The sequence below is a fragment of the Pygocentrus nattereri genome, chromosome 16 (genome assembly GCF_015220715.1).
Source record: "Pygocentrus nattereri isolate fPygNat1 chromosome 16, fPygNat1.pri, whole genome shotgun sequence".
NCBI lineage: Eukaryota > Metazoa > Chordata > Actinopteri > Characiformes > Serrasalmidae > Pygocentrus > Pygocentrus nattereri.
In genome coordinates, this window is record NC_051226.1 from 26,788,524 (window position 1) to 26,801,339 (window position 12,816).

The 12,816-nt window shown below is 38.9% G+C and overlaps 2 protein-coding genes across 4 annotated transcripts in view; one reads left to right on the plus strand and one right to left on the minus strand.

The window, feature by feature from the left end:
* Nucleotides 1–2,620, plus strand: part of ccni2 (cyclin I family, member 2) — a 3,007-nt gene extending 387 nt beyond the window's left edge. The window contains exons 2-5 of the mRNA XM_017701138.2: nt 1,648–1,801; nt 1,884–2,018; nt 2,095–2,169; nt 2,318–2,620. Coding sequence (XP_017556627.1) covers nt 1,688–1,801; nt 1,884–2,018; nt 2,095–2,169; nt 2,318–2,473 — 480 coding nt within the window. The 5' untranslated portion in view covers nt 1,648–1,687 and the 3' untranslated portion in view covers nt 2,474–2,620. The remainder of the gene's footprint in view (nt 1–1,647; nt 1,802–1,883; nt 2,019–2,094; nt 2,170–2,317) is intronic.
* A 1,066-nt stretch (nt 2,621–3,686) lies between these two features.
* The window catches only part of sept8a (septin 8a), a 45,019-nt gene continuing 35,889 nt past the window's right edge, over nt 3,687–12,816 (minus strand). The window contains exon 10 of one of the 3 annotated variants that reach the window (XM_037545832.1): nt 3,687–4,174. In XM_037545832.1, the coding sequence (XP_037401729.1) occupies nt 4,009–4,174 (166 nt within the window). In that variant the 3' untranslated portion in view covers nt 3,687–4,008. Of the gene's footprint in view, nt 4,175–10,419; nt 11,573–12,816 lie in introns of those variants that run through there. The other 2 variants (XM_017701136.2, XM_017701137.2) reach the window with 2 other exon arrangements.

A 12,816-nucleotide genomic window follows, 5' to 3' on the forward strand; every position in this document is an offset into this window, starting at 1 on the left:
GCCCATTTATTTCGCCCTAGATCCGTCCACGGATCAACTGATGCAGCAACGTCGTAGCCCTCTAATGTTACTATGCAGCGGAGTCTTGTTCGATATTTCATCTGTTGTTTTCTCAGCGGGTGGATTAAAGTTAGTCCACATCTAGTCCGTCCTTTGCAAACGAGCGAAGCTGCCTCGATAGTTTGATGCCTTGTTAGCGGATGTACCAACCACAGATAGACGGAGAGACATGATCGAATGTGAGGTTAGTGTGCACGGAGCTGAAGTTGGCGTCTTATTCAAATATTCCCGTTCCACCTTAAACTCTTGAGGCGCCGGAATGTAACTGCCGCTGCATTTAAGGTGGAAGGGAAATTTTGGAATAAGAACCTGGCGAATAGGAAGCCAACTTCAGCCCCGCTTAATATGCGTTGTTTACGACGTATAAATTACTGTTGTACTGTTTCCCCTGTTGTAGTCCACTAGTGGCGGTTTTCAGGGTTTTCATCTTTATCCAGCAGCAAATGATTTCGAACCGACTGGGAGAAACGCTGGACTCCTCGAGCCTGCTGGCCAGTCTGGTCAGCTGGTCAGTCTGGTTTAGCAGATAACTACGCAAACTACGTGCAGCGCGGTTCAGAGACAATGTCACTGACTAACAGTACCGATCGATCGATGTATTGATTCTCAGGAGAACATGATATTCGTCAGTATGAAACTGATGATTTGGTTTAAGGGCAGTTACAAAAAAATGAACCTACTGAAAAAAAAGATCTCTGATCTTGAATTTCAGTAGGATTCATATAATTGTCTTGTTGTAAGTTATAAACAGTACAAGATACTAAAATGTTACGTATTACTATAAGAACATATTGTAGATTATCATAGAAGAGGTGAACATATAGATTAGTTTGGAAGTATACAGCAAAATAGAAATCTTTAGTTTACGGTAGTATGAGTTTAGGTCTTTTGGGAGAGTGTCCATCTCCCTGCCCATTGTTTTTAGGTCATCTTAAGTCTTTTTTTATTATTTAAGTGTTTTGTGAACTGAAAGGAGGTGCTGGATGATATTTGTAAGATTTATTATCACAATACTTTCTGAATACATCACCGTGCCAAATATTGAAATCTGCCTTTATGAAGTTGGTGAGAATGTCCTGAATGCTGGTGTAGCTGCTCTATGCTAAATGAATCTACAGAGAACACTTAAATATGGCATCACAGATTTATTGAAAAAAGTGTGCCATAACTTTTACACAGGCTATACTTTGTTATTCCAATGATAAATTCAGCAAATAAACAGTAATTGTGGATTAAAATGTGCAGAGGTGTGTTCTCTGCGGAGGAGATTACATACCACTGTAAAACGCTACAGATAAACTAAACTGCTTGGCAGCAGGGATATGGAGGTAATGCTAATTATTTATCAAATGTATTGATAACAATATTTCTAAAACTGTATACGGTGTACCGCTGTAGACAATAGATCATCCAGCACTACCTGAAATGAAAATGTAAAGTGAGTTTAGTGGATGCATGGAACATACAGTACTGAGAGGAAATGTAGTGTCATTTGAAAAACTCATGTATATCGAATCTTCGCTTTATGAACTGAAATTGAATCTCGTCATGGGAAAGACTGGATTATACAACTCTAATCTTTTCCAGGTGTTCCTGCCAGCAGAAGAGCCTGGAGGCCACAATCCCCATGAAGTACTGTGGCTCAGAGGAGAACCAGCGGCTGGAGAGGCTGTTGAGGGACAACCTGGCGAGAGAGATGCGGCTTTGGAGAGCACCCATTCTCAAAGGTGGATGCATACAGGTAATGCAGAAACTATGTCTTCTGAACATGCAGAACTGGTAGAAGTTCCCTTTTTTCATTAATTGATTGTTTATTATTACAGGGGTCTGACATTGCTCCATCTCTGTACCAGGAGATGGTCATATGGTTGCGTGAAATGAGTGAGATGTTTAAGTTTGGTTCCGAGACATTTGCTTTGGGAGTCTGTGTCCTTAACAGATTGCTGGCAACCGTGAAGGTGAGTGCTGGCTGCATTTCTTCTCACAGAAATGTGTGATAGTTTAAGTTTTTAATTAAGAACTTTTTATTTGAAGGCCCAGTCAAAATACCTCAAGTGCATGGCCATCACCTCACTGATACTTGCTGCAAAAATCAATGAGGAAGATGAGGTAAAGTTTTTCTTCAATTCACTGTAGCAAAATGTCAGAACAGTGTTGTGGGTTGAAGTGTGGTGAAAACGTTTTTTAAAAAATGGAAATGCTTTTTGCGGTTTAATAGATTAATTTTTTATTTCTTCATTGATATTTGTCATCACAGGTGATTGCGTCGGTTAAAGACCTTCTGGCGCAGAGCGGATGCAACTTTTCAACAGCAGAGATTCTTCGCATGGAAAGGATCATCCTTGATAAGCTGCACTGGGACCTGTACACCGCAACACCAGTCGACTTTGTTTACATCGTAAGTAACAGCTGACACATTTTCCCCTCATTTGTTTTCCTCAGTTCAGACTAAACACAATGGTACGACACAAGAACATCGAACCTCTTCTTTTAACATGGCTATTGCAAACATTACCAAAATGGAGTCTTGGTCCTTCAAATTGTGCATTGGTTGGGCATGGCTGGTCCTGAGCCAGTAAGGATTGATGGCCACAGGTGCTTTTGCATTCGGTCATTTGGCGCAAAGCTAGGACTGGAGCAGTGGGAGTTAAATGTGACGTACATTTTGCCAAGGCACTGATCTGGCTTGTACCGAGTCAGCAAAGCAGATAGATGACCCAGCTTAAGAGGAATGCATTTTAAAAAGATACTTGGTCTTTGCCTTTTCATATAAATATAGTTTCTTAAACAGGATTAATGCCCCAAAGGGATAAAAAGTAAAGCCTTGTCTTTGCTGTGCCATTCGTTTGAAATATCATGCAAAATGAATGTGTCGATTTGGCTGAGGCTTTGAGCTCATCAGTATTCATTGCTGATTCTGAAGAAGCAAAATTTGGAACAGAGGTGGTTTGTATTTGATATTTTTGCTCTTGCGGCTAACGTAGGACAAGCTGCTTTGGCACACTTTAGAAAGCCAGTCACTTTCCAGAAATGCTTGGTAAAACACTCTGTTAAAAGACCCTCTTCATTTAAAAGAAATCTTCCTGAAAAAAAAAAAAAATCTATATTTGGACTGTAAAGAAAACAAATAAATGGGATTTGTATATAGACTTGTTCTCTTGTCTGTAATACTTGGAACCATGAAATATACTAATTGCTTATGAAATGAAAAAATATCTACTAGCATAGAAAAATAAATTTCCTTAAATCTTTTCAAATAAATATTGAACATCTTGCTGTCTTGTAAATACATTCCTGTAAAAACAAAACAAAACAAAAATAATGTGAAACGTCTTGTCTTATGAGATGATTTAACTACTCTATCATTCTTGTGTTGGAACTATGCTCAAAGAAAATGTTACAGGACTACAATACTATCCTCATGTAATTTATAAGTCACTCTAGTATCTGTAAACACGGCACACATCATTCCTGTCAAACATGGCTTTTTTTTTCTCAAGGAGTTTAACATACAAAATGTGCATGTTAACCAAATATCCTGCGTACGACAGAAAGAAAAATGCTTTATAGCTCTACGTATCAAATCGGACCACTGACTTGAACCATTGAACCATGAACCTTGGCTCTTAGGCGAACGGAGCCACAAGTCTCTCCTTTTTTTTTTTTTTTTTTTTGAAGTTTGTGTTTAATGGCAGGGAGACTAATGAACACGAAACATCTTAAAAACAGGGTTTCACGCCCCAATCACAAAGGGGGACATCACAGAAACAGCAGAACAAGAGAATAAGAAGAAAGAACCTTCATCCTCCATTTTTGAATTATTGAAAGTTGGTGACAAGTTGACAGTGGCTATGAGTCTCTGTTCCGTTGGATGTTCTGACGCTGGATGTTTTTGCAGTTCCACGGCCTGTTGGTGTCCGCTCGTCCCCACCTAGCCCTGGCCGCCGCTCAGAAGAGACCTTGCTTCCAAGCATCATTGTGGACCAGGCAGGTGCAGCACTGTATGGCCTGCCACCAGCTCTGGCAGTTCAAGGGCTCCACGTTGGCTTTGGCCATCATCACTTTGGAGTTGGAGAGGCTCATGCCTGACTGGTTCTCGTTTTTTTCCGACCTGCTGAGGAAAGCACAGGTATGCAAGAGCTGTGAAGCTGGACATGGTCACACCACTGATCTTGTTGGTGGTACTCTTGACTTTTGCTTTTTTCTTGTGATAGTCTAGCAAAAAAATCAAGTTTCCGCCATATTTTCCTTTAGTCGTAACATGGTTTCTGAAGTTTGCTTCATGACTTTTGCAGTGGAGCTAAGAGACTAATCTAAGAATAAAGGAAGTTTGTACACTGAGATTATCATCCAGGCCTAAATCGTCACATGCTTACCTCGTCCCACAGGTAGTTGTTTAGTAATCTCAAATTTATGTGGTTTATTTAACAACTCACCGTTTGGCTTAACTGTGAGGTAATTAGGGGTGAAGCTGATCAGAAAGCTTCCATTACTTTTTAGCTACATTGGCCTCACATCTTTAGTGCAAAACTGAAGACACCAACAGTGAACACCATACATTTCTGCTCAGCTATATTCGGGGTAAATGGAAACCGCTCTAATGCAAGTTTTGTTGACCCTTTTTACTTGTATCTTATTCTTTCCTCCAGAACAGCCAGTTCAGTTAGACTAGGTTTCCGTAGTAGTTCCGTAGTTCAAAAGATTTACACCAACATTCTGATCCAGAGAGCATGTGGAACTTCTTTAATACGCTTTTCTCAGGATTTAAAGGTGTTTGTGCTTCTGCACGTCTACACTTTCCCCTTTAGCAGTCTGTTCATGTCTCAAAACTGCATTGATCAAAGCTTAGACTTGCCTACTGTTCTCTCTGCTCACGGCAGCGTTTTGGGTTCCCCCCTTAGATCGAGAGCACAGAGTTCATTTGTTGCCGGGAGACGGTGGACGAATACCTCAGCAGTCTCGAGCTTTCCTTACCGACCAATGCAGTGTACATCTTGCACACCACTGACCTGACGCTCAGAGCCTACGAGGACAGTGGAGAAACAGATAGGAGGAGAGGTGACCGGGCCAGGAAGTGGAAAGGGGGAAACCGTGGCTGGGAGGTGGACGACTTCTATGATGGCTTTGGCTGTCTTTACAATGAAGTCTCGCCAATGGAAGTGGAAGTAAGTGGACCGGGGGATCTGAAAGGTCCTCTTCAAGCTAAGGTCTTACCTTGCCCACCTCTCCAGCCCCTTCTACGCTAATAAGCGTTGTTCCAACAGAGGCACTTTGCTTTTACTGACATACAGTAATCACCTTATTCAGCACTTTTGAGATATACATGTCTTTCTTTTTTTTTTAATATAACTAGCATATTTGTCTGTCATTCTTCTTTTGGTTTATACTAAAGCTACTTTATACGTCTTTTATACAAATGATTTACATCATGGTATGATGCAGAAAGTGCAGTGTGATACGGTCTTTAATTTCACAAACGGTTGATGCCTTATGCAGTTCTGTTAGTATTTGCATTTTGGGATTGTGTAAAGTGTTTTTTTCATGTGATATATAGTGAAAGAAGTCAGTGACATTTTTTCTTCGTATGAATAAGCTTTCTGTTTGGCAGCACTGATTTACAGACCTTACCAGACCAGGCTGTGAAGCCAGTCCATTGTGTTGCAGAGTAGTCATGTTACTACATGGTTATTTTAAGACCAAAATTCTGTTTGTTTCCAAATGTTCTCTCTAAGGCAGCTAGACATCTAATATTCAGTTGTCACTCAAATAAAGCTGGGAACTTTTTTTTTTAACAAATGACATTTTCTTGAATTAAATGACTTTCTTAAATTAAAAAAAGTAACATTGTGTTTTGGGATTTTTTTTGTGTTTGTGTTTTTAACCATGTGTTTGGGGAGAGTAGAGTACAAACTCACATGGGGTAAAATAAACAGATATTTAAGTAGACCTGGGGTGTCCAGCCCTATCCACAAAGATGAAGGTCTGCTGCAGGTTTTCATTTCAAATACACAGAAGCACACCTGATTCCACTTTTTAATTTTTTAATAAACTGATTTCAGTGAAACAGTTGATCATGTGATCTGCTTTTGCAGCCATACTTTTGCAGATAAGGTAAACAAAGTTCAAGTAGAACATGCTTCTGATGATCTCACCTTCCTATAGCAACTTCATCTGTGAATTCTGACAGCAATTGGACCGATATTTCTCAACATTCACCCTGAAGACTATTTTATACCATAATAGTAACTTTTTGCATAGTTTTTCTTGATTACTGGTGTATTTTATTATTATTTTAATCTTAGTACAATTTAAAAGTACAGTGGGGTCCCAACATCTGAGACCGCTGGAGACATTGCTTCTATTTTGCATTCCTTTAAAATTAACACAAAGGTTTTCATCACTAATCATAACATCTTTGAATATTTACATGAACTGTCTTCGTATTTAATGTGTCCCCCTTTCACTTTAATGCTCAAGCTGGCATGGACTCCATATGTTTCTGCAAAAGCCTCTAAACGGTCAATCAAAATTCACCTGAGTCACCAGAACGTGTTTTCAACGGAAGGATTTCATGTCACAACTTTTCATTGTTTAAAAGATTCTACAACTTTTTATTTCTAGGTTTAAATGAAAAGCTACCAAATTATTCAATGATGTCTAAGACTTTTGGACTCTTTTGCATGTAAAGATCTCGTAGGGAGAGCTGGCCAGGCTAAAATACAGCCTCCAAATGGTGGGGTTAGTTTTAATATGCTGGTTAACTTAAGCTTCCCAAAGCATGCAAAGTAGGTCCATACTCCATATACAGTCAAAGCAGTTATTTTCTGGAAGTTTTTATGCAAATATTTTTTTAAAATATTGTGATGGAAAAAAAAAGTTTTATTGTGCTCGTACGTGTTCTACTTTGTGAGCAAAATGAAAATGTTCGACAGATATTTTGTATGTATTTAGGATGGAAATCTCATCTGGTTCAAACAACATGGAATTGAATTGAATGATGTTTTTGGCAGGCCTTTTAGCACTTATTAGAACTAGCCCACCTGCCTGCTACAATTAATCTCATGTAACATTTAGATTTGCTGCTTTCGGCAAAATCATTCTCAAGCAGTAGACGTTCTAAACAAAGTTGATGTTTTCATTTGTAACAGCGAAGTTTTGGTTGCTTTTTAAACATTAATCTTGCCTAAATACTTCAACATTTTAGCCAAAATCCCCTCTCTATACCCCCTCTCCCCTACTACCATGTCGGTTTTAGAATGTGAGAACTGTACTATTCGTGTACATGAAGATAAGAACACAGCTAGCACTCTGTCAGGAAACACTGCGGTTGTATGCCCCCTGACAAGGGGGAACAAACTTGGCTCAAAACGCACAGCGCCTTTCCAAAAGAAAACAGCCTCTCCCTGTCTGACTAAATTCTTGTCAACAGCTGCAAGTGTGAGCGCTGGCAGATCCTCAGCTAAACTCCATTGGATTAAAGCTATAAGATGATGACATTTTTTATTTAAATTTTTTTTTTTTTTAGCTGTCACATTTAATTAAAACTATTAGAAGCCTGAGGACTCACATTTCATTTGATTAAAGTTTCTACATACTTGATCTGACCAGACAAATTTAACTTGTGGAAACAAGCTGGTTGCTAGTTAGGGTAAGTATAAGATGAAGTCATTTACCATAAGCATGAAAAAATAAAGCCCATGACTTCCTAAACAAAGCAAAAACTTCAATCTGTCCTCAGGGCCCCCAAGCGGTCCACATTTTTGCTCCAACCGAACTCACAACACAGATGAAGGAAAAATGTAAACCGGCTGGAGGGTCATGAGGAACCACTGCTCAAGGAAGTCCATGGATGTCCTCCCCCAGGAAAAAAAATAATTCTTACACTTTAACATCTGCAAGTACCATTTTAAAGCATTCTGAGATCACCCGGATCCGGATCAACACAGATGAAGTTCTCTTTATTAACAAACTAGATTACTAATGAATGTGTGGAGTTGCCAATCTGGGGTACCTAAAAGATAATTGTCCAAAAAAAAGAGCCAGACTTGGTTGTGAAGCCCTGTGGCTCACTGCTATGAACTATGCCTCTGTACTCAGGAGGTTGTTGGTTTAAATCCTGATAAAAATGATGGTTTGGGGTTAAATTAGTGCACATCTTTACCATTTAGCTGGGAACCTCAATATATCCCTGTGGCTCACACTAATGCTGGGCCTCCGTCCTGTGCCTCTGGATTGATGGTGATATGTAAAAAACACAAGCCTGGATTATTTTAAAAGGGATCACCCACACCTTTTCATCCTCCTTAGCCACGTGTTCTGCTTTTTTCCCCCTCATTCTTCTACTTCATCTCTCTTCCTCACGTCTCTTTGCTTCCTTCTCTTGCGCCCGGGTACCACTGCCTTTGTACACAAGGCCAAGCTTCTCTAAAACGGCCACCAACTCCCACTCTAGCTAGACATAAAATCCTAGATGATCTGCTCTCACCATCATAGACAGTCCACTTTGGGCACACGTGCCATTTTCTGATTAAGTACCGGTGCTCAATTATCTCTTCCTCAAGTGAGTCTTGTTCTCACTCAGTCATTTTTCACGAGAGACTTTTAAATAATGCAGGCTTGAATGTCATGAGATGATTATATTTCACTTTATATGCACAGGACACTTTCCACTGTACACACTGTCTATAATCCTGCCAATAATATCTACTGCCAACAATCATGGGCTACTGCTGAAGACCCCGCAGATCTTAGGGTCCAGTGATTCGGTTCTCAAGACATTTCTAAATACTTATCTGTGGAGTTAATGTCAGGCGTTCTTTCCCATCAAGAAAAAGCGACTCCACACCAGGACAACTGAGCTAGTATTGTGTATTAGCTAGCTAACTTTAGATAAGCGTGACACTTGCCCACTCTCTCCCTCCTGCTGTCTCCTTCACTGTCACTCAGCCAGAGAAAAGAGACCAAGCTGAGGTTATGTATAAATGTAGCTTTTAGCTCCTCGTCTGATGATTCATTTCTGTCATTTACAGTGAAGATAATGGACCAATGATGATTTAAACAGTTACCACAGATATACAGTTGCCTTCTGCATTCACACTAACAAAATAAACCCCCCACCACCACAATCAAATCAATCAATCAATCAATCAATAAATAAAAACACACCTACTCTGACTTTCAAGGCCATATTATCAGAAGGATGTCTCCAGCGACAGCTGTAGAACCACTGCAGGATGCAAAAATGTATATTTGTACAGCAGATGTAGCGATGACAAAAGTGTCTCTTTTAAAGTTCATGACTGTAGCACAAACATTGGCCTCTGCTACAAACTACAGCATCCAAAGTTAACAATATGCTGCTTGAACGTCTGTTGCAAGGTGCCAATGTCCATGACTGCTTAAGCTAGAATGAACAAATGTTCATATACAACACTGCTAGCAAAATAGGCACTGCTAAGGAGTTTCATACTTAAAACACTGGGATGTGTGGCTGGAACATACTTGATTTTACATGATTTTATCTGGCTAGATATCATCTTGCAAAGCAGCCAGTAGAAACAGAATAAGCATTGCTTTGTTTGTGTTATATTTATGTTAAGCTTTTTGATTTTTAAGGCCTGTCCACTCAGGCACTACTGACATTACAAAAACCAGCCACTGCTCTGCACACTACTTCTGTACCTTCAGTAATAACCAAGCTCAGCTGTACCAGGACGCTCCAACGTGCTGATGTCAGAACAGCAGTTTAAAAGAAGGAACTTGTCACTTGTCGCTTCTACTTACACGGGACTTTTATGATGTTTTTTTTATACCCTTAAATTATCCTTCCAACAAGGAAATGACAGCACAGCTCGTGCTTGACACTGAACATGAATAACTAAATGTGCTTTTAACAATCACATTAAAAAGAGAATTACTCTTGTTTTTCTTAAAAGGATCTAAAGCAGTAATAGCTGGGCGCAGTGGGAACGAAATTATTTAAGCACCTAATCAAAACATGCACCAAGATAAGCAATGGTGAAGAGAGAAAAACAGGCTGGGAAAATGAATGCAGTTTTTCTAAATGTTGAGGGGTGTCAAGAAGCTTGTTCAACTTCAACAGGGTTCCTTACTAAGTTTCAGTAAAGATTCAATAAATCCAAAGTTATTTGCAGTTAACTTCTCACAACTTTGTCCATTAACTCAAGTTTAGACACTCAAGCTTTGGTTATCGCCAAGGTGGTGTTGAATCGAATGTCACGGCAGTTTTCACATCACAGAATACATATTTGTGTTTACATCACACACATTGTCTCAAAAAGAAGATCTGTATAGCTCGATGTTTAGGTCGCAAATGCAAAATCAACATAACACTGATAAGACAATAGCAAATAATTTACTCACATTCTTGGAAGACACGTCCTTCATCAAGCCTGAAGCACAACTGTCATTACAAAATGTTCTTCTGTACATTGTAATCGAATATTTCCACCAAACTCCCAAATCTTACATAGTGTGGCTTTACAGTTAAATCCGGCTTTGTGAGACCCATCCCAGGTTTCATATGCTCAAAGCAGCATGTGAATCCATTCCAGGACAACAAGGGATTGTTTCAGTTTATTTTCAGTATCAGGGGAATACAATGACTTTTCTCCTCTTAAGATGTTGATTCTTGTTTAGAAATGTTGCATACGTTTACATAATAAGACATCTCTCGTTCTTATTTTTATGGCTTGATTATTTATGGCGATTAACATCTCTTGCACTTTATAATAATAATAATAATAATAATATTTCAAGCTAAACACCATACATTTAATACCAAAACATCATACTTTGCATGTCATCATTTCAACAAAGCTACTAAAATATGCAAAAAACAGGTTTTGAGTTATTATAAAAACAGCACCCCTCCAAAAAAATAATTAACATAGATTTAAGACTGGTTTATTTGGTTGTACCCATATAGGTTTATGTTTGCATACTGGTTTACACAGACATGCTCTTGTCGTTATTGCTATGCTGTAAAATGGTGGCTCAGGTATTAATTACTACTGTACATTATGGCAAGGGAAGCGGGTTCTGCTTACACATTAACTTGGCCTGAGAAGGTTGGCTAGCTGTCCATAAAAACAATTTTAGCACACTGGAACCATGAATTTGTCTTGCTTTCTTCAGTGAGAAATCAAAAGTGAAAAAATAAACAAAGACTACCCAAAATACAATAAGGGGAAAACATTTGTATAAAAATATTTCAAAAGAAGATGATAACCTGAATGGTCCTATCAAAAGGGAAAACTGTTGGTGAGAGGCAACAAATTGGAATGTCAGTCCTCATTACGCAGCTCTGTGTCTGAGGTCCCCAGCAGTGCCTTTGGTCCATTTACAACGTCAATGAGGGAAATGCCAGAAAACAACGAAAAAAAAGAAAGAAAGACAGAAAGAAAAAGAAAGAAACGGACAAATGCTGACGTCGCTATGATGATGGAAGACAAGTCCGTGGTCGATCTGCGATGTTGTGCTCATAAATTAACTGAAAGGGAAAACAAAGGACAAAAACAACAAAATGAATGACAAAAAGAAACTAAATGAAAGGTGGAGTGGACTCATGCATAACTGAAAGCATCCCAAACGTGTATGAATATGATTTAGTTCAGATAGCTCACTATTTTTCTGGGCTGCATATAATTCTTGAATGGATGTGTGTCAACTGCAAGTTCCACATCACACCACAAGAGTGCGCCAACGTATTTATATTTTTTGTGAAAGAAATAAGATTTGGCCCACTGTCTATGGCAGGGGTTCTCAACCTTCTCCTCAAGGCCCAGTTGTTTGCCACTAGCAAGCTTGAAGGCACACAAGAAATCAAACTGTGCACTGTTTTCACAGGACAATTAATATTGTTTTCTGTTTGGCAATATTTTATACCCTTTGTCTTTAAGTCAATTCTTATTTTATGGCAAACTGCCAACGCAGGCACAGTATGGACCACTGGCACCCTCTCAGTATTGGCCTGAGGACCACCAGAAGGTGTTTCAAGGCCCACTTGTGGGCGATGGCCCAGTGGTTGAGAAACCCTGATCCACAGCAATATCACCTTTTAAAAACTAAATTAATGGACCATATTCTACATTTTTCTTGTATTTTATTTTTCCCTTGAGGTCCACTTATACAGCTTCATGACTAAACTCATTTTTACATGACAATTTTGCAACATCTTTATCCCCTAAAAATAAACAAGATATTTTTGTACTGTGACTTTAAGATGTAATGCATGTAAACAATCTCGGTTCAGATCCCTATTCACTGTGAATAAAGCCTCATTCGAAAAGCAGCCCAAGCTTTCAGGAAATTCTCCTCATAACCTCATTCTCCTCAGTGTGAATAGACTCAACTTCTCAAGGCTCAACTTCTGTAGACTGAATAGGCTGACAGATGTGGATGTTGGTTGGTTTTCTAGTCATTATAAAAGCAACTAATTTAAAACAGGCTGTTTTATAGTTTAGTTCCAATATACAGCCGTATGCACGTTTGAAACCCTGGTCAAATTAATTTAGTTGATTTTACAAGTGATATAAGTAAAAACATTCTCTGCACATTTAACTATGCCATGTTTCTGTATATTTTTGTGCACAGTTTCTATTTATTTGCATTGAGTTTAACATGTTGGGACAAAACAACATAACATAAAATGTACCGTAACTTTTGCACAGGCCACATTATACAGTTTATTTTTCCCAATATGTTAAATTCAGCAAATAAACAGTACTTGTGCAT